The 23,971-nt window shown below is 42.2% G+C and overlaps 3 protein-coding genes across 4 annotated transcripts; 1 reads left to right on the top strand and 2 right to left on the bottom strand.

The window, feature by feature from the left end:
- Positions 1-1,155: 1,155 nt before the first annotated feature.
- Positions 1,156-4,136, bottom strand: LOC105946827 (zinc finger BED domain-containing protein 1). The gene is made up of 3 exons (XM_012959890.3): positions 2,475-4,136; positions 2,066-2,364; positions 1,156-1,923 (listed from the first exon to the last, which is right to left on the bottom strand). Exons 1-3 carry the CDS (start codon positions 3,352-3,354, stop codon positions 1,189-1,191), a joined length of 1,914 nt encoding a protein of 637 aa, XP_012815344.2. The 5' UTR covers positions 3,355-4,136; the 3' UTR covers positions 1,156-1,188.
- A 3,551-nt stretch (positions 4,137-7,687) lies between these two features.
- Positions 7,688-16,099, bottom strand: ccdc56 (coiled-coil domain containing 56). Of its 2 annotated transcripts, none has more exons than NM_001172297.1 (2): positions 15,866-16,069; positions 7,688-8,347 (listed from the first exon to the last, which is right to left on the bottom strand). In NM_001172297.1, the coding sequence occupies exons 1-2, from the start codon at positions 16,062-16,064 to the stop codon at positions 8,244-8,246; spliced, it is 303 nt and encodes a 100-aa protein (NP_001165768.1). In that variant the 5' UTR covers positions 16,065-16,069; the 3' UTR covers positions 7,688-8,243. The 2 variants fall into 2 exon arrangements, with proteins under 2 accessions (NP_001165768.1, XP_017953157.1); XM_018097668.2 differs by lacking the exon at positions 7,688-8,347 and adding an exon at positions 11,382-11,467 and having other exon boundaries at positions 15,866-16,099.
- A 233-nt stretch (positions 16,100-16,332) lies between these two features.
- On the top strand, positions 16,333-23,950 carry cntd1 (cyclin N-terminal domain containing 1). The gene is made up of 7 exons (XM_031894571.1): positions 16,333-16,518; positions 18,966-19,157; positions 19,781-19,856; positions 21,554-21,728; positions 21,830-21,992; positions 22,737-22,881; positions 23,495-23,950. Exons 2-7 carry the CDS (start codon positions 18,986-18,988, stop codon positions 23,595-23,597), a joined length of 834 nt encoding a protein of 277 aa, XP_031750431.1. The 5' UTR covers positions 16,333-16,518; positions 18,966-18,985; the 3' UTR covers positions 23,598-23,950.
- Positions 23,951-23,971: the final 21 nt, after the last annotated feature.

The raw sequence follows: 23,971 nt of genomic DNA, 5'->3' as shown, positions 1-23,971 counted from the left end.
AACTTTCATTAAGGCAAATTACCTAAAACAGGTAAATACAAAAGGACTGAAACTTTTCACTTAGTGAAACATTACTTCAAATCCAACCAGGTAGTATTCAAGTATTTAAAATATAGAAGTTTAACTTGAAAACTTCTTAAACAACTAAACCTTCACTAAGGCAACTTGCATCCATACAGACTTTGCTTCAAGATGAGGTATATATTCATACACACATTTAAAAGAACAGTAACACTAAAAAATGAAAGTAATAAAAATATAATGCACTGTTGCCCTGCACTGGTAAAACTGGTGTGTTTGCTACAGTAACACTACTATAATTTATATAATAAGCTGCTGTGTAGCCACGGGGGCAGCCATTCAAGCTGGAAAAAAGGAGAAAAGGCACAGGTTACATAGCAGATAACAGAGATAAAACACTATTGTATTCTACAGAGCTTATCTGTTATCTGCTAAGTGCCTGTGCCTTTTCTCCTTTGAATGGCTGCCCCCATGGCTACACAGCAGCTTATTTATATAAATTATAGTAGACTTTCTGAAGTAAACACACAACTTTTACCAGTGTAGGGCAGCAGCACATTATATTTTAGTTACTTTTATACACTTTTTTTTGGTGTTACTGTTCCTTTAAACAACTAAACCTTCGCTAAGGCAACTTGCATCCATACGGACTTTGCTTCAATATGAGGTATATATTCATACACACATTAAATAAAATAGTAAACTAAAAGTATGCAACTTGCATAAATAATACTTTTTCTCAACCCCAGGAACAGTACACTAAGGGGTATATTTATCATGCTGTGTAAAAAGTGGAGTAAAACATCACCGGTGATGTTGCTCATAGCAGCCAATCAGATGCTTTGCTTTGATTTTCTAACTGTTGAAATCTAATTGCTGATTGGTTGCTCTGGGCAACATCACCGGTAATGCTTCACTCCACTTTTTACACAGCATGATAACTATAGTCCTCACTGTATTCGAGTATCAAAAATATAAGAGAAGTGCAATATGGCTTACAGGCTTATCCTGTTGCATTGAAACAGTGCACAATGTCTGGCTTTCCTTGCTCAAAATTTGTGATGGCTGAAATACCTCATTTATGGAGCTTGTCCATGAGGTTGAAATATGTGCATTGCACATATTTCAACCTCATGGACAAGCTCCATAAATGAGGTATTTCAGCCATCACAAATTTTGAGCAAGGAAAACCAGACGGTCCACAGTTTCTGGTTTGAGTGCAGCTCTATGGCATGTGACGATATTGCCACCAGTGCTGAACACTCTCTCAGACGGAGCACTTGTGGCAGGTATGCATAAATACTGTTGAGCTAGTTTTGCAACACGGGGGAAGTTTGCCTGATAGCATCTCCACCACTTCAAAGGGTCTGCATCACTTTCAACCTCTGTGGTCTGCAAGTAGGCTCTCAGCTCCATCTTGATGTTTTCCTCCTCTGAGAGTGTTTCTCCGCTGCAGCCCATGCTGCTGGTGCTCTGCTTTTTGAAAAAACTGGACAAGGACTTTTTTCTCTTTTCCTCTGGTGGAGCAGCAGGCCCTGCTGCAGCTGCTGCAGCACCAGAAGGCCCAGGGAGAGGGTCTTGCTGTTGATCCTTGAGGCACTTGATTTCTTCCATGGCTCTGGAGAGGACATGTTCCACATTTTCTTTCTTTGTGTAGGTGGTTCTGAATCGTGGATCAAGGAAAGATGCGATATCGAGCAGGTCATCTGTGTCAGCGTTGGAGTATTTCTCGTTCAAGTAGGCTAGAATGTTTCTCTTCACATCCCTGGTCAGTTCACTGTTGTCGTCTTCCTCAGCAAGAATGGTAGTGTTGAACAGATGAAGTACTGGCTTTACGTATGATACGCTGACATAATGCTCTCCAGATAAGGCATCTGTGAAGTCCTGGAGTGGGCTCAACACCTGACAGAGAAAGAAAGAAAGAAAAGAAAGAGAGAGAGGGAGAGACATTAATGTTACAAGAATGTAACAATAAAATTAAAGAAGTGCATTCACTGGATGGCTGCAAAATGAATAGAAAAAATAGTAAAAAACAACCACACACCTTGTTGACAGCCTCCAGGACTTCCACATCTTGCCACCTGAGGATTAAATGCCTTGACTTTTTATCAGCTGCTAGAACCTGATTGATGGCTCTCTCTTGCTCTAATACTCTTTGAATCATCATCTGACGTGATCCCCACCTGGTGGGCGTCTCAGTTGTGAGCTGGTGCTTTGGAAGACCCAGTTCATTCTGTACCTTGGCCATTTCCCTCCTTTTTTTCCATGAGTATGAAAAGGCTGCCACAATTTTTTTGCAGACTCCAACTGCACGCTGTATGCGGTCATCTTTCATAGCGGTCTCTGTAAAAATGGCAAAAGGGTACTACTATCATTATTATGTATTTATAATTTATTATAACAGTCAGATTAATTAAATGTATAGTCAAATTAATATAATAACTAGGGCTTACCAATGGCTAGGTGAAGCCTGTGACCAAAGCACTGGAATCTTGTCCAATTATGCAGCTCAATTGCCTTAATGATGTTGGCTCCATTGTCTGTTGTGATGGCCACTAGTCTGTGCTCCGACAGCCCCCAGGAATCCAGTGCCTCTTGCAAACCTGCCGCTAGTAACTCGCCAGTGTGATCATCGGGGAAAAAGCTTGTTTGCAGACAATGACTATGCAACACCCAGTCGTCACTTATAAAGTGAACAGTCAGGCTTAGGTATGGCTCCATGCTCCGACTAGACCATAAATCAGTTGTTGCTGAGAAGTGGTGAACGGTAGCCAAGTCTGCTTCTACCTTGGCTCTGTGCTGTTGGTACAAGTTAGGGAGTGCTGTTCGGCTAAAGTAATTTCGACTTGGTAAAACATATCTGGGATCCAGTACTTTAATCATCTGCTTGAAGCCAACTTTCTCAACTGTATTAAGCGGTACCAGGTCTTTAGCCAAGTGGAAAGTAATAGCGTTGGTAATATCATTCCACCGTTTGCTTTTCTTGTCGTAGGCAGTGCCTTTAGCAAACGCGTCTTTGAGTGACGTCTGAGTCGCGTTTTGTGTTGCAGTGCCAACTCTATCGCTACCTGCAGATGTGGAAGAGGATTCAGATCTTAATTTCATGCATTCTTGGTATTTCAGGAGATGTTTGTGGCGGAGGTGGTGAAGCAAATTGCTTGTGTTGCCTCCTGCGGCTACAACTTTAGCCCGACAGCATTTACATATTATGATTGTTTGCTCAACGTCAGATTTTTTAAAGCCGAAGTATTTCCACACAACCGACACGGCTCCTGTTTTCGGAACAAGTTGTTCCTCCTCTTTCTCTTTGTTTGTGACATTTTCTTCGTCCATGCTGGTCAACACACACAGGCTGCGCTTCCACCGCTCTCATGCAGACAAAATACAGCAGCAGACAAAATCGTAGTCGGAGGCACGCAAAAAGGTCTTGGGCAGGCAGCAAGCAGAAAACGTAGTCGGAGGCAGGCAAAAGGGTCTTGGGCAGGCAGCAAGCAGAAAACGTAGTCGGAGCCTCCGGAGGCAGGCAAAAGGGTCTTGGGCAGGCAGCAGGCAAAAACGAAAATGAGAGTCAGGCAAGCAAAGGATCTGCAACAGAAAGTCGTAAGGTAAATCACCCAGGCTTAGTTCCCCAGACAAGGCCGCAGACAACATAGCACAGGAGGAGGTGTTTGATAGCTTTAAATACCCCCCACACATGTGCAGAACCGGCTACCAGCCATCAGAAATCATGGGTCCCCTCACAACCAAATTCTGGGCCCCCCTCTTGATGGTCCCTCCCACAATGGCTCCTCCCCCAATGGCCCCTCCCCTCAGTACAAAGGACACTTTTGGCCAAAGAGTTATTAAGCCTGCCAGGTCAGGTAGACTCTTTGGGCAGGTACCTATTCTAACCTAAGTTGCACTTAGTGTTAGAATTTTTCTGCATTTCAAGTAGACACACAAGAGCCATTTGGCTTAAATCCTTGGTCAAAAAAAAAAAACACACCAGTCCTGTAAGGCTGATGGAACATGGAAATCTGTCTCCAACCCCACATAAACAAACATTGGTGGCCAGGGCCCCTACATCCTATAAACAAACATTGGTGGCCAGGGCCCCTACATCCTATAAACAAACATTGGTGGCCAGGGCCCCTACACATAATAAACATTGGTAGCCAGTGCCCCCCCTATACATAAACATTGGTGGCCAGGGCCCCTAAATAATTTGCAGGCACTCCCCCCCTTATACATAAACATTGGTGGCCAGGGGCAGGCGGCAGGCCCCTAAATAGTTGCAGGCACCCCCCCCCATATACATAAAAAATGGTGGCCAGGGCCCCTAAATAGTTTGCAGGCACTCCCCCCTATACATAAACATTGGTGGCCAGGGGCAGGCGGCAGGCCCCTAAATAGTTGCAGGCACCCCCCCCCATATACATAAAAAATGGTGGCCAGGGCCCCTAAATAGTTTGCAGGCACTCCCCCCTATACATAAACATTGGTGGCCAGGGGCAGGCAGCCCCTAAATAGTTTGCAGGCACCCCCCCCCCCCCCATATACATAAAAATTGGTGGCCACCCCACCCTCCCTCCACATAAATAGAAATTGCTGGCCACCCATCCCCCATCCCTCTACATAAATAGAAATTGCTGGCCACCCATCCCCCCTCCCTCCACTTAAATAGAAATTGCTGGCCACCCCAAACACCCCCTCCTTCACATAAATAGAAATTACTGGCCAGGCACCCCCATAAAATATCCCCCCTCCCTCCACATAAATAGAAATTGCTGGCCACCCCAAACACCCCACCCTCACATAAATAGAAATTGCTGGCAGGCACCCCCATAAAATATCCCCCCTCCCTCCACATAAATAGAAATTGCTGGCCACCCCAAACACCCCACCCCCCCCTCCACATAAATAGAAAATGCTGGCCACCCCAAACACCCCACCCCCCCTTCACATAAATAGAAATTACTGGCCAGGCACCCCCATAAAATATCCCCCCTCCCTCCACATAAATAGAAAATGCTGGCACCCCAAACACCCCACCCCCCCTTCACATAAATAGAAATTGCTGGCAGCAGGCACCCCCATAAAATATCCCCCCTCCCTCCACATAAATAGAAATTGCTGGCACCCCAAACACCCCACCCCCCCCTTCACATAAATAGAAATTGCTGGCCACCCCAAACACCCCACCCCCCCTTCACATAAATAGAAATTGCTGGCAGCAGGCACCCCCATAAAATATCCCCCCTCCCTCCACATAAATAGAAATTGCTGGCACCCCAAACACCCCACCCCCCCCTTGACATAAATAGAAATTACTGGCAGGCACCCCCATAAAATATCCCCCCTCCCTCCACATAAATAGAAATAGCTGGCACCCCAAACACCCCACCCCCCCCTTCACATAAATAGAAATTACTGGCAGGCACCCCCATAAAATATCCCCCCTCCCTCCACATAAATAGAAAATGCTGGCCGCCACCCCAAACACCCCACCCCCCCTTCACATAAATAGAAATAGCTGGCAGGCACCCCCATAAAATATCCCCCCTCCCTCCACATAAATAGAAAATGCTGGCACCCCAAACACAACTCCCCCCCCCCCCTTCACATAAATAGAAATTACTGGCAGGCGGCAGCGGCACCCCCCCCCCCCCGTAAAATATGCAGGCCAGGCACCCCAGTGTAACTCAACTTACCTGGTTCCTCAAGCTCCAGCGATGCGTCCGACTCTGAGTGATGCCTCCTAGCGATGGCGCTTTTGTAGAGTGTGCGCGCTGACGTCACGAGCGCGCTGACGTCGCGTGCGCGCTGACGTCGCGTGCGCGCTGACGTCACGCGCGCACCCGGAAGTAGTACCAGGAAGCGCGCACACCGGTATGGGGGTATGTTAAAAAGTCATATCGGTTTCAAAAAAAAAACCGGTGATCGGTTTTTACCGGTATACCGCCCAGCACTAAGTTAACTTCTGGATGGTCTCCCCAATCAGCTTTGGGAGGAGGCTTATAAAGAATTCTGGCCAGTTTTCCAGATTGGGAAAACCAGGCAGGCAGTTTTTACCCGGACAGCCCTACCGAAAACTGAGGTGGCAACCCTACCTGCTGACCCAGTCCCAATCCTCGGCTGAGCTGAGTTGAGTTGTTACACTTGTTGCAAGTTTTCCGAGGCATTTTCCCTGTTACTGCTCAGTTGGAGTTTGAATAGGGGAACGTTGTTTCGTTTTGTGTCAGCCTCAGTAAATCAGTAGTGAGCAGTTGATGCTCTGTGATTAACATTTGGATCGCTTTTCACCCCCTGCTATTTTTAATTGGGATTTTCTTTTTTCTATGAGCATCATTTTTTTGGGGGGGGTTTATTTAAATTAATAAAGGTTAAATTTTAATTCTGATTTTTCTAATACTCTTTGTTAACTAACTGACCTAATAATTTAATTAAGTAACTGTGCATGTGATTGAAGTCTAGGAGGGAACACCTGCTTGGGCGTTTCCTAATTTGTGTATTGTATGTTTGTATACTTCATTTGCACGTTACTTGGAGGATTCTATCCCCATTTACATATCTCTTTTGTAGAATAGTGTTGAAATTTACTTGAGACTAACACTTCAGTGTGGAAGGTGCAACTGTTCTCTCTTTCTCTTTATATTGTTCCTCCAGATCAGATTTCTGTGTTTAGTCTCTGGGTCATGTGGCTGCCTTCCCTGCAGCTTCTGAGCTGAACTGCAACTCTCCAATTCCTCGGCTGTGAATCCGCCTCCCACTGAAGAGTTGCTTATCTTATTGGTTTTATATCAGAAGACTGTGTTGTGTAATCTACTCACTTTGCTGAGTGACAAATGACTATGTTTTCAAATTTTTTGGAGTGTCTAACCTGCCTGACTGGCATTCAAGCCAGGAGGCAGCACAGGTGGTGACTGGTGTTTCTCCACCAGCAGATCGCTACCTTTTTTTACCTGAATAACCTGTATATTCCCTGCACTATTTTTCATTAATGCTGTATTTGTTCTATTGCGGCCGCCATGTTGTATATTTAAACTAATCCAACATGGCGCTGTGTAAGGAAACGTGCATGCGCGAACCTTCTCCCTCCCCCTAGCAACCTACTCTGCCTGAGCCGCTCCTGCTTGTGAGATGTAAAGCGCATTCACAGGGTATGTTAAATGCGCATGTGCTTAGTCTCTGTGCAGCTCAGTGTTTTTTCTTCCTGTTTGGCTTCTGATCATCTGAACAGGAGAAATATGGGGAGACTTAAGGGCACTATTGAGATAACTGAAGGTAAGCCTGCAGCTTGAGATTAACTCTTTACTAGCCTTTCCTTCTCCTTTAAATCCAAACCTGCAGGCAGCCTCATTAAATCTCACCAGGGCAAGATGACACATGGCTACCTTGCTGTTCAAGTTTCAGGAAGGTGGCGATAATACGATAATGGCAAAGCATGCAAAAGCAAAGTAAGAAGTTTAACACAGGAGAGGGGCTCAGGAAATAATAATGATGATGACTGGGCTACCGCTGATAACTGTTACCACTAGATTGGAAGAGATGGGCACAAACCGTGAAAAGTGTTTCTCGATTCTCTTTACTGCTTGGCATTGTACCCCTTCTCTGGAAGGCAACTACTGTTTCTCTGTGTGCTTATTGGGTATAGCAGATTCAAGTTTGCAGAAGGGGACACACTTGGTTCATTGAAGTCATATTTTATTACAAACCACGGGCATCTCCAACACCGACATTATCATCACAAAAAAGAAAGTTGTACATGGTACATAGACCCCTTGTGAGAGTATCTTGGCCCAGAACAGGTTACATGGTTTGAGAATTGCTGCCCCAGTTACAGGCCCAGAAAAGTACAGCAGGCAGAATATTTAGCTAATTATTTGTACAGCAGATTTCACTAATCACAATGTATGATAGGATATATATATTTATTAAATATATATCTTTTAGAAAGTCAGGTTATTTTTGTGATAATTTTCATTTATTTTTAATCCTGAAAAGCATTGTTCTAGGCATATCCATGAGGGAGGGGTGCTGTAAAACACAAGCTATGAACAAACTTGTATATGTATGTAGAGGCCTTCGGTAACAGTTAAGAGTACAGGGAGCACAACCCGTAAAAAAATAAGCAGATATGCGCTTGATATAACTGCTGAAGTCATATGAGCAGAATCACTAGAAACTGAAGGATGATTAAAAGTTCATCTTGATGTTCAGAACACCGCCTTCTCCAAAGCTCTTCAGTTGGCAGATGTTTTCGGATAACTGGCACGTGCTGCTTTTGCTTCAACTTCTAGTTCATCTAAAAACTTCTCCTGAGACACAGAGTAGAAGGTGTATCCATCTAAGAATGGGTTAAAGAAGTTTTAAATGGAAACAGGGTATTAGCTGAGCAGCGGTGGAACCAATCATTCATGGTCCAGGTGTAAAATCTTCCACCGGTTTTAACCCATATGCAACACTCCACTTGCCATACCCATACTGATATCTAAGGACTTACTAACAGCAGACCAGCTTGTTAGTAAGGAGACCAGCCTAACAGGCTGGTCTGCTTACTAACAGGCTGGTCTGGTTTGCTTTGCTTACTAACAGGCTGGTCTGGTCTGCTTACTAACAGGCTGGTCTGGTCTGCTTACTAACAGGCTTGGTGGCTGGTTAAAGCAACTTTTTTTTTTTTAACTAAAAAAAAAGCATAACAAGGATAAGTATATTTTATTAACCTTATTTAAAGTCTTTGGTGTTTGTGTAACTGTTGGGGTTTAATTTTTTCAAACGTTTTTGCTGCTTTCGATGCTTAATTACAAAGTTTGGTAAACTACAAAGCTTACAGTAGGTTTGCCAGAAGTTGCATTACTTTGTAGATACCCTTAGTTTGAGGTGGGTGGGGTTTGATTAGTTGCACCTGAACACATAGCATTAATAGAACCACTGGGACTCTCTGGTGGTTGCAGCTCTTAAAGGAGAAGGTAAGGCTAATAAAGAGTTAATCTCAAATGCAGGCATACCTTCAGTTGTCTCAATAGTGCCCTTAAGTCTCCCCATATACAGTGGAGGAAATAATTATTTGACCCCTCACTGATTTTGTAAGTTTGTCCAATGACAAAGAAATGAAAAAAGTCTCAGAACAGTATCATTTCAATGGTAGGTTTATTTTAACAGTGGCAGATAGCACATCAAAAGGAAAATCGAAAAAATAACTTTAAATAAAAGATAGCAACTTATTTGCATTTCATTGAGTGAAATAGGTTTTTGAACCCTCTAACAAAAAAAGACTTAATACTTAGTGGAAAAACCCTTGTTTGCAAGCACAGAGGTCAAACGTTTCTTGTAATTGATGACCAATTTTGCGCACATTTTAGGAGGAATGTTGGTCCACTCCTCTTTGCAGATCATCTCTAAATCCCTAAGGTTTCGAGGCCGTCTCTGTGCAACTCTGAGCTTGAGCTCCCTCCATAGGTTTTCTATTGGATTAAGGTCCGGAGACTGACTAGGCCACTCCATGACCTTAATGTGCTTCTTCTTGAGCCACTCCTTTGTTGCCTTTGCTGTATGTTTTGGGTCATTGTCGTGCTGGAACACCCATCCACGACCCATTTTCAGTTTCCTGGCAGAGGGAAGGAGGTTGTCGTTCAGGATTTCACGATACATGGCTCCGTCCATTTTCCCGTTAATGCAAATAAGTTGTCCTGTGCCCTTAGCAGAAAAACACCCCCAAAGCAAAATGTTTCCACCCCCATGCTTGATGGTGGGGACGGTGTTTTGGGGGTCATACGCAGCATTTTTCTTCCTCCAAACACAGCGAGTTGAGTTAATGCCAAAGAGCTCTATTTTGGTCTCATCAGACCACAGCACCTTCTCCCAGTCACTCACAGAATCATTCAGGTGTTCATTGGCAAACTTCAGACGGGCCTGCACATGTGCCTTCTTGAGCAGGGGGACCTTGCGAGCCCTGCAGGATTTTAATCCATTGCGGTGTAATGTGTTTCCAATGGTTTTCTTGGTGACTGTGGTCCCTGCTAATTTGAGGTCATTAACTAACTCCTCCCGTGTAGTTCTAGGATGCTTTTTCACCTTTCTCAGAATCATTGACACCCCACGAGGTGAGATCTTGCGTGGAGCCCCAGAGCGAGGTCGATTGATGGTCATTTTGTGCTCCTTCCATTTTCGAACAATCGCACCAACAGTTGTCACCTTCTCTCCCAGCTTCTTGCTAATGGTTTTTTAGCCCATTCCAGCCTTGTGCAGGTCTACAATTTTGTCTCTGACATCCTTGGACAGCTCTTTGGTCTTTCCCATGTTGGAGAGTTTGGAGTCTGCTTGATTGATTGATTCTGTGGACAGGTGTCTTTTATACAGGTGACTAGTTAAGACAGGTGTCCTTAATGAGGTTGACTAATTGAGTAGAAGTGTCTAACCACTCTGTGGGAGCCAGAACTCTTAATGGTTGGTAGGGGTTCAAAAACTTATTTCACTCAATGAAATGCAAATCAGTTGCTATCTTTTATTTAAAGTTATTTTTTTAATTTTCCTTTTGATGTGCTATCTGCCACTGTTAAAATAAACCTACCATTGAAATGATACTGTTCTGAGACTTTTCATTTCTTTGTCATTGGACAAACTTACAAAATCAGTGAGGGGTCAAATAATTATTTCCTCCACTGTATCTCCAGTTCAGATGATCAGAAGCAAAATAGGAAAAAAAAAACGCTGAGCTGCGTAGAAAGATTCCCATAATGCAATGCTCTTTTCCAAGACTTGGAGACTTACTATTGAAGGTGGCGCATGCACACAAGCAGGCACGCTCCCCCTAGCGTCTGGTTATGAGACGCTATTTGCTATTAGAAGCAGCAGCTGGGGCCATTACAGGACGCAGCCGGCAGGTGCAGGGGCGGAGAGGCAAGCGAGGAGAGGAGCGGGGACGAGAGGATGCAGGTGCAAGGAGGGGAGCGGTGAGGAACGTTGCTGGGGCGGAGATGCGAGCGGGGACGAGAGGACGCAGGTATGAGAGGACGCAGGGAGGGGAGAGGAGCGGTAAAGAACGGCGACAGCTGACAGGTGCTGGGGGGGGGGGAGAGGCAAGCGGGGAGGCTAGTGGAGCGCCATCTTATCAGTGTTTAAAACATGGCGGCGCAGACAAGGAGAAATACTGTGTACTTCGGGAGGACCATACTGGGCAAAGGAGCATTTTTAGAAGAAATTATTTCAGTGTTCAGGTACATGCAGGGGCCCTCTATTACATACTAAAAGATAAGTAAAACCCTTTCCTTCTCCTTTAAAGTGATTGCTCTTGAAGTGGGGGCTCTGTAAGTGGAGTTATAAACGCAGGAGTTACAAACTAAAGGAGTTAAAACAAGGTTCAAAGTTTGTTACTTACTCAAAGTCTTTTTTTCCCCCTAGTTTTGCTTGTTTCTGTAACTGGGAGAATGAGTGGCAGCAAAATTGAAGGTCTGACTCAGTGCACAATCTGCCACATGTATGAGATTTTGGAACAACAGTTTCAAAGTGCTTACCTCTGTCAAGGATGTAAGCGAATTGCCACTTTAAAGGATCGATTTAGAGCCCTAGAGGTACAAGTTGCAACACTGCGCTCGATCTTGAGAGGAGTCTCTTGCTCACTGAGCAGGAGCTAGCGGAGTCAGATAGTTTGGGGGGAGGAGAACAGTGGAAGGATGATGAGGAAGTAAGCTGGATGACAGAAAATCTAGTGTGGGAAAATGGAAAAGGGAGGCTGCTCTGGGGTTTGTGCATCCCAACTGATTTCCCAGATTGTGTAAAAAAGATGGCGCAGATGGTGAATTCTGGACTGGCGGTTCAAGAGGAGGCTGGGAGACTAGTTTCTCTAGCACTGGTGGGGAGGAGAGCAGAGCTAGGCCTAAACAGATTGTGGTTATAGGGGATTCAATCATTAGGAAAGCGGACAGGGTAATCTGTAGTCCGGATTGCTACAACTGGTTTGCCGTTTTCCTGGTGCCAGGGTTCAGCATATAGTTGATAAATGATTGGATGGGGCTGGGCATGACTCAGCTGGCTTGGTACATATTTGTACTAATGACAAAATTTAATGGTAGGTGGAGGACCTTAAAGATTGAGTTCAGAGATCTAGGAAAGGTCCTCCAACTTAATTTTGGGGGAAGTTTTGCCAGTGCCACATGCAAGTTTAGGGAGACAGCGGGAGCTTAGGGAGCTAAATGCGTGGCTAAAGTCTTGGTGTAGGAAGGAGGGGTTTGGGTTCCTAGAGCACTGGGCTGACTTTTCTTTGGGCGCCGGACAGCTCAATGGAAGGGGGTCCGCTGTGCTAGGGGAGAGAATGGCTAGGAGGCTGGAGAAGTGTTTAAACTAGACAAGGGGCAGTGGGCGAGCTAGAGTTTTATGGGAAAGCTAGTGTAGAGGGGGCAGTAGGATTAGCAAAGGGTCATGGGGGCAGAGTGGGGGGGGGCATAATGTTTACCAGCTTAAGGAGCTTCCACTGTTACAAAGGAAACAGCCTAATATTAATCTTAGATCTAACTCTCCATTAACAAATGTACATATCAGTGGGAAAAGTAGTAATCTCCACTGCATGCTGGCTAATGCATGGAGCTTGTCAAGTAGATTAGGGGAGCTGGAGTATATTGCATGTACTTAAAATTATGATTTAATTGGTGTCACTGAGACTTTGTGGGATGAAACATGTGACTGGGCTGTAAATGTAAATGGTTACACCCTTTTTTGTAGGGACAGACGGATTAAAAAGAGTGGAGTGGTTTGTCTTTCTGTTGAGTCAGATTTAAAGCCATGTGCTATAGAGATTACCAAGGACAATGTGGAATCACTTTGGGTAGAAGTTTCAGTAGGGTTAAAGGGTACAAAGAAAAGTGTTTAGTGATTAGTGTATACTATAAACCACCCCATATAAGAGGATGAGGCCCAGCTACTATTGCAAATGTAAAAGGCTTAACAACTAGTTCAAGTTGTTATTACGGGGGACTTTATCTGGACATTGACTGGAGTAATGGGGTGGCTAAGTCAGAAAAAAAGCTAGGTTTGAAAATATGATACATGATAACCTTTTATTTCAGGCAGTTCAAGAACCTACTAGGAATGACTATTTTGGACCTGGTGATGTCTAATAATACTGAACCCATCTCTAACATTTGTGTGTTTGGGCATTTAGGTAACAGTGATCACAACATGGTCTCCTTTGAGATAATGCTGCAGAGACAGCTCTATAAGGGATTAACTAAAACACTCAATTTTAAATGTGCAGACTTTGCCAAAATAAGGGCATCTTTGCAATGTGTCAACTGGGAAAGGCTTTTCACAGGGTTAAACACGGAAGGGAAATGGAATCTCTTTAAAACGTTGCTTAGCAAGTATACAAATCAGTATATCCCTGTTGTAAACAAGAAAAGGCATTGCAAAGCAAAACCTTTATGGCTGTATAAAAGCATTAGTGTTGAGGTTGGTAAGAAAAAAATGTGCCTTTAAAGCATTCAAGTTAGCTGGGACAGCAGAAACGTTTATCAGGTACAAGAAAGCAAATAAAGTATGCAAAAAAGCTATCAGGCAAGCTAAAATAGAGATGGAAAGGGGTATTGCAGATAGGAGTAAAATGAATCCAAAAGTATTTTTTAAATATATAACTAGTATAAAAATGAAGCAAGAAGGGGTGGGACCCTTATTATCACGGGGGGGGGGGGGGGTGTCAGGTGGTTGATGAGAACAGGGAAAAAAGCAGAAATTGTGAACTCTTATTATCTTACTAATGTGGTGCCGTTAATTAAAAGGGGACCCTGTCCTCAGTCTGAAAACTATAGGCCTGTTAGTCTGACATCAGTAGTAGGAAAGCTTTTGGAAGGGGTAATAAGGGATAGGGTACTTGAATACATTGCAAATCACCATACTATAAGTTTGTGCCAGCATGGTTTTATACATAACAGATCTTGCCAGACTAATGTAATTGCTTTTTATGAGGAGGTGAGCAGGAAGCTCAATGCTGAAATGGCAGTGGATATCGTATAGATTAGATTTTGACTTAGATTTTGCTAAAGCATTTGATACAGTTCCTCACAGAAAGTTAATGATAAAATTGAGGAATATTGGCCTAGAATATAATATTTGTACTTGGATAGAAAACTGGCTGAAGGATAGATTACAAAGAGTGGCGGTAGAACATTTTCTAATTGGACCAGTGTTGTTAGTGGAGTACCACGGGGGTCAGTCCATGGTCCTTTGCTTTTTAACTTGTTTATTAATGACCTGGAGGTGGGTATTGAAAGTACTGTTTCTATTTTTGCTGATGATACTAAATTGTGCAAAGCTATGAGTTCCATGCAGGATGCTGCCACTTTGCAGAGCAATTTGATTAAATTGGAAAACTGGCCGGGTAAATGGAAAACGAGGTTCAATGTTGATTGGGCAAAGTTATCCACTTTGGTAGAAATAATATAAGTAAGGCCTCATCTTTTGTATGCAAAGCTCCAGTCCTTAAGAAGGGTAATAATGAGCTGGAGAGAGTACAGAGATGTGCAACCAGACTGGTAAAGGAAGTGGAAGAGTTAAACTATAAGGTAAGACCAGTGGTCCCCAACCAGTGGCTCATGAGCAACATGTTGCTCCCCAACCCGTTGGATGTTGACCCCAGTGGCCTCAATGCAGGGGCTTATTTTTGAATTTCTGGTTAGGAGGCAAGTTTTGGTTGCATAAAAACACAGTATAATGCCAAACAGAGCCTTCTGCGGGCTGCCAGTCCACTTAGGGGCTATTAAGTAGCCAATTATAGCTCTTATTTGCACCCCCAGGAACCATTTCCATGCTTGTGTTGCTCCCCAACACTTTTTCCACTTGAATGTGACTCACGGGTATAAACGGTTGGGGATCCCATGGGGTTACACTGTCAATGTTTGGGTTGTCTTTCTCTGGAAAAAGGGCGCTTGCGAGGGGACATAATTACTCTGTAAAAGTACATTAGAGGGGATTATAGGCAGATATAGGCAAAAACAATGACCAGCGCACCAGAGGCCACCCCTTTAGATTGGAGGAACTGAACTTTCATTTGAAGCAACATAAGTGGTTTTTCACAGTGAGGGCAGTGAGGTTGTGGAATGCCCTTCCTAGTGATGTTGTAATGGGAAATTCTGTTAATGTCTTTAAGAGGGGCCTGGATGAATTCTTGAACAAGCATAGTATCCAAGGCTATTGTGATACTAAAATCTACAGTTAGTATGTGTTTTATGTATGCGAGTATATAGATAGGTAAGTACAGGTTTGTTTGAGCTGGGTTTACTTGGAAGGGTTGAACTTGATGGACTTAGGTCTTTTTTCAATCCAATATAACTATGTAACTAAGGACAACACCTGGTCTAAAAGAAGGTAGGTCATTGCTGCCCATTGCCTTGCTTATATTATTGTATGTAATTTCTATGTTCAATGTATACAGCCATATATTGTACTATTTCAGGGGAAGTTCCACAATAAACCCCAGGCTTGATAAAGGGCTGGAGTGAAGCCCGAAACGTTGCCTTTGGCACTTAGTAAAGATTCACATTTTTCAAAACAACCGGAGTGCTGCTGTTTTCTTCATTCTTGAATTTATCTGCCCGGGCAGTGGGTACAGCGTGCACCTGGGGCTGCAAGAAGCTATTTTCACTGTGTAAGCACATGTTAACCGATTCCACAATAAACCCCATAACCCTTTAGCATAGACTGCTCTACCGATTTCCAAAGACGAGAGCAAAAGGTTAGACACTAAACTGATTTACACTAAAGGCTTATTGGCTGCACCTACATCTGTTATTTTCCTAGCTGCCAAGAAACATACTGACATCATTTTCAATGACACTAACATCGGACCTCTGCTTATCGTGGAACATTGGAAGGATACAGATGCCCAGGACGATGCCTCCTATTACTAAACCAGTGACGAGGTTGCGTCCACGTAGCTTCCCTGCGTTCTTCCGCCATTGCGCCATCTCCGTTTTCCTCATAAACTCCTGCTGCTCCGGGCTAAGTTTTTCCCGTTTCGGGTCAATTCGCTGGGCGTACTTGGCCACTGACTCTTTAGGACTTCCCTTCTCCGCCATGTTTCTAGGCGCGCATAAAGCGCATAGCTAGCATCATTATGCTACGTCAAGCTTGATGCCGCTGGCGGCCATTTCACGTGTGGGCTGGTTTTTATATTGGTAGTGAAATGAAGTGTAAACGCTCCATTTCTACCAGACTTTTCTATGTCAAGCGGCTTGTCTTTTTTGTAAGCTTTAAAGTGACTTTGGAACTTTCCAAAACACACAGTAAAAGAGAGACGTTCATGACCGCAACAACAATGGGCAACTTGTAATATCATGTCCCAAATACTTACCCACAATGCTCCTAACGCCATAGTGACCTGCGACCCTGACATTGAGAGAAAGACGAAAGTGAATGTTTTGCCTTTCAATCAACTTTATTAACAAGCAGAAGTTATAAGCGGTTAGGAGCGCGCGTGCTAAATAAGCCTTGGAGGCGTCATAGTACAGCGTGTCACTTAACTGGTTTACGGTAAATACAAAAAGAGGCGCTGAACATGTTAAATTAGTAACAGAATGCAGCATTGTTCAGTTGATAATTTACACTCCATGTTGTTTTATGTATAAGGATGTGTTTCTGCATTGGACCCTGCACCCCCCAGTGCGACCCTGGCAACCCGAACAATTGGAACATCACTAATGTACCAATAATATGTAGATTCTAACAGCCACCATTATATAGATTCTCAAAGGCACCATGATATATAGATTCTCACAGGAACCGTTATATAGATTCTCACAAGCACCATAATATATATTCTCACAGGCACCATTATATAGATTCTCAGGCACCTTCATATAGATTTTATTTGTCTTTTTCTGGTTCAGCTACAGAACCATCTCTAACATTTGTGTGGGTGAGCATTTGGGGAACAGTGATCATAACATGATCTCCTTTGAGATAATGCTGCAGAGACAGCTCTATAAGGGTGTAACTAAAACACTAAATTTAAAACGTGCAGACTTTGCCAGTATAGGCAACTGGGAAATGGGTTTCACAGGGTTAAACACAGAAGGAAAATGCAATATCATAAAAATGTTGCTTAGCAAGTATACAGGTCAGTATATTCCCCTTATAAGCAAGGAAAGGAATAGCAAAGCAAAACCTTCATGGTCGAATAACAGCGTTAGTGTGGAGGTTGGTAAGAAAAAGTTAGCATTCAAAGTAAGTATTCAAGTTAGCTGGGACAGCAGAAATTTTCATCAGGTACAAGGAAGCAAATAAAGCATGAAAAAAAGCTATCGGGCAAGCTAAAATAGAGATGGAAAGTGATATTGCAGCTAGGAGTAAAATGAATCCAAAATTATTTTTTAAGTATATAAATAGTAAAAACAAATGAAGCCGGAAGGGATGAGACCCTTATTATCTCGGGGGGGGGGGGGGGGGAGATGAGAACAGGGAAAAAGCACACATTTTTAACTCTTATTTTTCATCTGTCTATACAACTGAGGAGCCAGCTAATAAAGGCTTCCCTTTTAATAGACCCAGTTCTAGTAATATAACTACTGATGCAATTCAAAAGAGACTTGAACATGTAAAGGCAAACAAAGGTCCAGGACCGGAGGGCAAGTTTAGTGCTGTGATTGCCAAATCTCTTCACTTAATTTTTCAGGATTCATTGATGTCTGGCATAGTGAAGAGAGACTGACAAATTGCTAATGTGGTGCCGTTATTTAAAAAAGGATATCGTTCTCAGCCTGAAAACTATAGGCCTGTTAGTCTGACATCAGTAGTAGGAAAGCTTTTGGAGGGGTAATAAGGAATAGGATACTTGAATACATTGCAAATCACAATACTATAAGTTTCTGCCAGCATGGTATGCGTAACAGATCTTGCCAGACTAGTTGCCTTTTATGAGGAGGTGAGCAGGAACCTCAATGCTAGAATAGGAATCATCTACTTAGACTTTGCTAAAGCATTTGATACAGTACTTCAGAGAAATAGAATTGGACCAATGTTGTTAGTGGAGTACCACAAGGGTCAAACCATGGCCCTTTGCTTTTTAACTTGTTTATTAATGACCTGGAAGTGGGCATAGAAAGTACTGTTTTTATTTTTGCTGATGAATTTTGCAAAGCTACAAGCTCAATGCAGGATGCTGTCGCAGAGCGATTTAACAAAATGGGCAGCTAAATGAAAAATGAGGTTCAATGTTGACAAGTTTAAAGTTATGCACTTTGATATAATCAATATAAACATGAGTTATATACTAAATGGTAGTGTGTTGGGGTTATCCAAAGTTTTGGAGAATTAGCTTTATGCTGGCAAACATTTGGATTAAATTTCTCTAGTGAATTTTTACCAAGAGCGCAACAATTAATTTTCAGCAAGAGTAATTTCTCCAGGTTCAGGCGGGCGAACTGCCATTAGAAAAATAGAAAATTCAGTTTTGCATCTAATTATCTACATCATCTCTATACTAACAACCCACATACATAATTTATTTGTGCCATAAATTCTCCAGAGAATTTTCCCCACTACAAATACTCTGGTGAATTTATACCAAGAGATTTTAAGTAAATAGAAGATGTTTTTGTGAAAATACACCTGGGGAATCGAGGAGAACTTTGGCTAAGTTTAAAGAAAAAAATACACATGTAAATATGCCCCTTTTTTCTTTTTATTTAAACACACTAAATTATCCCAACAATAAAAGAGTGTCAGCCTTTTTGCGACTGCCTCATAACCATAAACAGTAATGTCAAGGACAAAAATAGAGCACACACAAATATGTCATTCCAATAACTAGATGCTCCCAATACAGGTTTTCTGCAGTCATTGTGTCCTTACACGTGACAGCCAAAGGTAATTTTGCAACCAACCTTTATCTTCATCTTACTGATGTAGAAATGTTAATATATTTACATAAATGTATCTCTTCAGATTGTACATACAAACTATTGCCTTTCTCCCTGCAGTTTTCTTTCCTGGTTTAACCATGAACGAAGACCCAGCCAAAAAGAGGTTTCCTTCTTCTCCTGCATATATGTTTGGGGTGGTGTCTTCTGATATCATTGAAGATGTTCTTGTGGCCTTAGCAAAGGAAAATGAACAAAGCTTGGCTAATTTGTCGGAAAATGCTGGATCCTTTAAAGATCCAAGAGTTGTTGGTGAGTCACAGAAAAGAAATAGGAAAGAAAATGTTAAACATGACTTTAAAGTGTTCTAGAGTTATAGAGTCAACAGCCAGCAATGTACAATTTATCTGTGCATGACACAGTTTCTTCCCTTCTAACCATTTCTCCTTCAGGGAAATGACACATAAGCATGCCCACCAACAATGGTCAGCCTCCCCATTTAGTAGGATGCCTGTTGGAGCTGATAAGGAAGGTTAAATGGACTTTGTTCCCTCACCCACAGAGCTACAAGATGTTCCAAATGAATTTGCCCATACACACTAAAATCTGCTCATTTTGTAAGGTAGCCAAAGGATCTCAACTTTGCCTGATTTGGCAACCTATATTTTTGAACAAATCAAGCTGATCACAATGTTTGATCCCCAGACAATAGGCTTGTTTGAAGAAGGGAAACCTGCCTATTTTTTTGTCTCGTTTTAGGCCAGATATCTATTGGGGAGGCCTATACACTGGCAGATATTCTGCCGACTCTGTCTGAAGGGGCCCATTTGGCAGCTTTACTTTGTTTGCCATTTTTAAGTGAATGTGGAAAAATGCAGTAGTGCTGGACAACTAAGGGCCAGAGTTTTTTATATTGTGCATTTATTGCCTTTCAGAAATAATTTTCCTGCTGTCAGAATACTGGGGTCAAGACAGCTCTACAAAGTACCAAGCCGTGGAAATATTAGATAGGTAATATATATTTGCTAGAATGGAATATAGATGTTGTGAACAAGAAGCTTCTTATAGTTTCTGCTTTCTTTGTTTAAATGAGAACTAAAGGTTAATAAAGAAGTAGGATAGAAATGCTGCACATTTCCTCTAATGCTGTCCTTTGCCCCCCACTATGTTAAGCCTAGTCTCCCCTTTTTGCCTGCTCTGGATTAGCAGGGATGTCATGGGACCCCGACCAATTTGCAAATGTGAATGGGCTGTCATCTCTTCCTTAAAGGAAAAGGAAAGGCATTTTGATATTTTATTGCCAATAGATTAGCCACAATAGTGCAATCTAGAATGCTATATTTATTCTGCAGAAAGCAGAATAACCCGAGTTAACAGTCCTAGAAGCTTCCTACTACTACTACTACTACTAACTACTAAGCCGTCATCCCCAGGCTGGCCAGTCCTACACTCACTTTCATCTTATTCTTTAAACAGTAACACCAAAAAGTGGTTTAAAGTAATTAAAATAAAATGTACTGTTGCCCTAAACTGGTAAAACTGTATGTTTGCTATATATTTGCTACTATAGTTTATATAAATAAGATGCTGTGTAGCCATGGAGGCAGCCATTCAAGCTGGAAAATAGGAGAAAAGGCACAGGTTACGTAGCAGATAACAGATATGTTCAGTAGGATATAATGGGGTTTTATCTGCTAAATAAACTGTGCCTTTTCTCCTTTGAATTGTTGCCTGATGGCTACACAGCAGCTTTGGATATATAAACTATAGTAGTCTTTCAGACTACAAACGCACCAGTTATACCAGTGCAGGGCAACAGTACATTATATTGTAATTACTTTCATGCACTTTCATTTTTTTGTACAACAGTTCCTTTAAGAATACTACTGCTGCATTATAAATTTTACACAGGGACTAAGTTTTCCCCGCAACTTGCTTGCTTTCAAGGTTAAAACTCTATTATGGTTGCCCTTTTATTCGCCACCTCTGGGATCACCTGACTAAAGGATCCCTGGTGTGCACCATTATACCTATGGACTTGTATTTAATTGCTTAAGTGGTAGCACCTGGGTCAATCAACTACACGCTAAGGAGTGCTGAACTTGCTTGGTTTGTATATACTGTATATATAGGGTGCTACCACTTAAGCAATTAAATACAAGTCCATAGGTATAATGGTGCACACCGGGGATCCTTTTAAAAATTAACTTTTATTAAGTAAGTAAAATTAATACATGGTAGAACAAGTCGACGTTTCGGCCCCCATCTAAGGCCTTTCTCAAAACCACAATTTTTAAAAGGATCCCCGGTGTGCACCATTATAGCTATATAGGACATTAAGACATTTTGTGCATTAAGCTACCAAAAATGCCCTCCCCTTTAAATAAAACAGGGATTATTTGTCCATATATTGCAATATATTCAAGCTGGCCAACTATGTCACAGGCATCCCCTGTCTGGCAAGTCCTACACTCACTTTTATCTGTTTCATTAAGAATTCTACTACTTTACTCTACAAAGGAAAACCATATTCTCAGTTCCTGATTTCTGTGGCATTGCCTCAAGGCTCTGGCTTAGGCCCCATATATATTTCCCCCATACTGAAAGCAGATCATAGCTTTGCCTCAGCCTCTGTGAACTTAGCTCCAAGAACAGTACTGGGGAATATGTTGGTATTTTAAAAATACTAAATAATAATAATATTTCAGGTTTATGATCTTGCATGTAGAAGATGTTTTTAAGACCAGCGCCGAATACAAGAATATTATGGACCGGTCCCAGGCTGAACCATGGAGCTCCCTGAAAATCCGACTGTGCGACACATTCATGCTTCATCTCGCATCCTGTGTGCAAATTGCAAGCAAACTGTACTTCCATTGCCATGTATGTGGTGTTTAAAGCCATCATTTTTCTATGGTTGTGTGGTTTTGTGGCTCACATGAGGCAATGCTTAAAACTTTGATGATTAGTTTTTTACATTTTAGATTGTCAATTACAACACCATCCTGAAGTTCCTGGGGTCAGCAGGCTACACGTACACCAAAGCAGAATTACTGGCATCTGAACTCACAGTGTTAAAGACTTTACATTTCCACGTAAACCTTCTGTCTCCTTTCAGTTATGTAGAAATGCTTTTAGAGGTTTTAGGTAAGATCTTATTATTATTAATATTATTATTGTTAAATTATTTTCTTATGTCTAGAGGAGATCAAAAACAGCAACAAGTGAACAAGTAGTCAAGTTACATTTCTCCTTCATCAGATTGATTAACACAGGAACAGTGGGGTATAGTTGGTACCACCAGGCAGGGTCAGATTGGGGTGTCTGTGGCCCACCGGGGCTGAAACTTTATGGGCCCTCCTTCCAGTCCATCACATATCTACTTGAGTTTTCAGCAGTGATCGAGAGAGAGGGGATGGTCTGAGCAGGGGAGCGGGCCTTAGTCGGCAGGGTCCATGCAGGCCGGAACCCAGTTTGTTTTTACTGGTGTCCCGCCACCCCAGCCTGCCACTCGGAGGCTGAACACAGCAGTAAAGAAGAAAAACCTCCCCCTCCATTGGCTATACACCCAGCAGGCGGAGGTCTGATCAGTGTTTTGTTGTGTACTGTGATTATTCCCCCCCAAAAGAAAGAAGCTGCATGTATTAGATCTCACCAATAGACTTATTTATATGGTATCATAGATTGTGCTCTTAAAGAGAACCATACGAATGGACCTAAACCCAGAATAAACCTAAAGTATTTCTTGTCCGCTGCTATATTGCTATGTATGTCTGAGCAATTTAATTCCCAATGTTTCCCAGCGATCAGCACATAAATCACCTGGCAATATTACAGGTACACAGGCTAGTCATAGGAAAACAGATCTAAATAATGTCTTATAATTTGCAGGGCACAATGGCTGTTCTCTCTCACTAAGGCCCTTACGTGAAATGTGCATTATGATTTTGGATCTGGTTTATTTAGTAAAAAACGCAATTTATGATATGGTACTGAAGGCATCCATAGACCTCCAGTCTCCAACTGCCTTACAGAGGTAAGCCCTTTATATTTCCAGCTAGATAATCACTTTTGGGCTTCATCCAACCACCATTTCATTCCTTCACCAACTTCTGGGAGTCACTTTCTTCAAATCCACTTTGAACAATGAAGAGCCCTAACAGCCAAAACCAGATGTATTCTGTTTTATTTTATATTTATAGCAATGATCTCAAGGTGTACCAGTGGCACTCCAAACTTCTGGAAATGCCCCACAAAGCTACTGTAGTTTCCATCTTTTATTCAACACTTAAAATATGACCCTTCTACTTATCCACAGCTTTAATAAACTCAATGCAAATTGTCAGAGCATTGAAAAACATAAAAAGATATTGTGGATCTACTGGAGCTATTACAGGTTAAGTATTATTATTTTACAATGGGACAATCCCATGCCACCCTCATTAAAAGCCTTGAAGCTTTGTTGGAACCAAAAACTGATTGGTAGTTGGCTTACTACATCACAATTACATAACACTAGGTTGGGAAAGTACTAGATTATGAGTCTAAGCCACCCCTTGCTTTTTTCTTTATTCTAAAGCCCCCACTCTAAAAAACATGCTCAACAGCATGAAAAATGTTCATAACCAAAACTTCCTTTGTCTGGACAGGATTAAATTTGTGCCTGTAAAAGAAGATCAGATGCTCCTGGCTGCCAGCGTTATTTCTGTAGGTGTCTTCATATTGGGCCATGACTCCTGGAATCAGGTATAATTGCAATGATTTAATTGAGCACATTAGAAAATTTTCTTTTTTTTGTGCTTTATTAAAGAAGTTCACCACGGAAAAAAAATTGTTTTTCATTACTATTTGTAAATTTGCAATTGTCCGGTGGCATAACTACTGTGGGTATGACTGTTATAAAGCAATGTTTTGCATCCATAATGTGAATCGCCTGCATTAACATTTTCAAGCAAGTGATTGGCTGCAACTCTTGCATCCAGGCCTGTGGGTCTGCAGTTGTAACCAGAATTTGTTTATCCCTTTTGCCATATGAGCAGATCTGGCTTTTCATGGTCAGCTATAGACATACAGTGGCTTGCAAAAGTATTCGGCCCCCTTGAACTTTTCCACATTTTGTCACATTA

The sequence above is a fragment of the Xenopus tropicalis genome, chromosome 10 (assembly GCF_000004195.4).
Source record: "Xenopus tropicalis strain Nigerian chromosome 10, UCB_Xtro_10.0, whole genome shotgun sequence".
NCBI classification, from domain to species: domain Eukaryota; kingdom Metazoa; phylum Chordata; class Amphibia; order Anura; family Pipidae; genus Xenopus; species Xenopus tropicalis.
The sequence above is the reverse complement of the archived record's forward strand: the minus strand, read 5'-3'. Positions and strand labels throughout refer to the sequence as shown.

Bases quoted from the DNA above. Each gene is read 5' to 3' on its own strand.
- LOC105946827 (XM_012959890.3), bottom strand. From the start codon at position 3,354: ATGGACGAAGAAAATGTCACAAACAAAGAGAAAGAGGAGGAACAACTT. The intron at 2,365-2,474 runs GTAAGCCCTAGT...CCATTTTTACAG, and splicing joins CAGGCTTCACCTAGCCATTG to AGACCGCTATGAAAGATGAC. The intron at 1,924-2,065 runs GTGTGTGGTTGT...TTTCTCTGTCAG, and splicing joins TCCTGGAGGCTGTCAACAAG to GTGTTGAGCCCACTCCAGGA.
- ccdc56 (NM_001172297.1), bottom strand. From the start codon at position 16,064: ATGGCGGAGAAGGGAAGTCCTAAAGAGTCAGTGGCCAAGTACGCCCAG. The intron at 8,348-15,865 runs GTATCCTTCCAA...ACCCATTCTTAG, and splicing joins AGGCATCGTCCTGGGCATCT to ATGGATACACCTTCTACTCT.
- cntd1 (XM_031894571.1), top strand. From the start codon at position 18,986: ATGAACGAAGACCCAGCCAAAAAGAGGTTTCCTTCTTCTCCTGCATAT. The intron at 19,158-19,780 runs GTGAGTCACAGA...ATTGCCTTTCAG, and splicing joins TAAAGATCCAAGAGTTGTTG to AAATAATTTTCCTGCTGTCA. The intron at 21,729-21,829 runs GTATGTGGTGTT...TTTACATTTTAG, and splicing joins AACTGTACTTCCATTGCCAT to ATTGTCAATTACAACACCAT.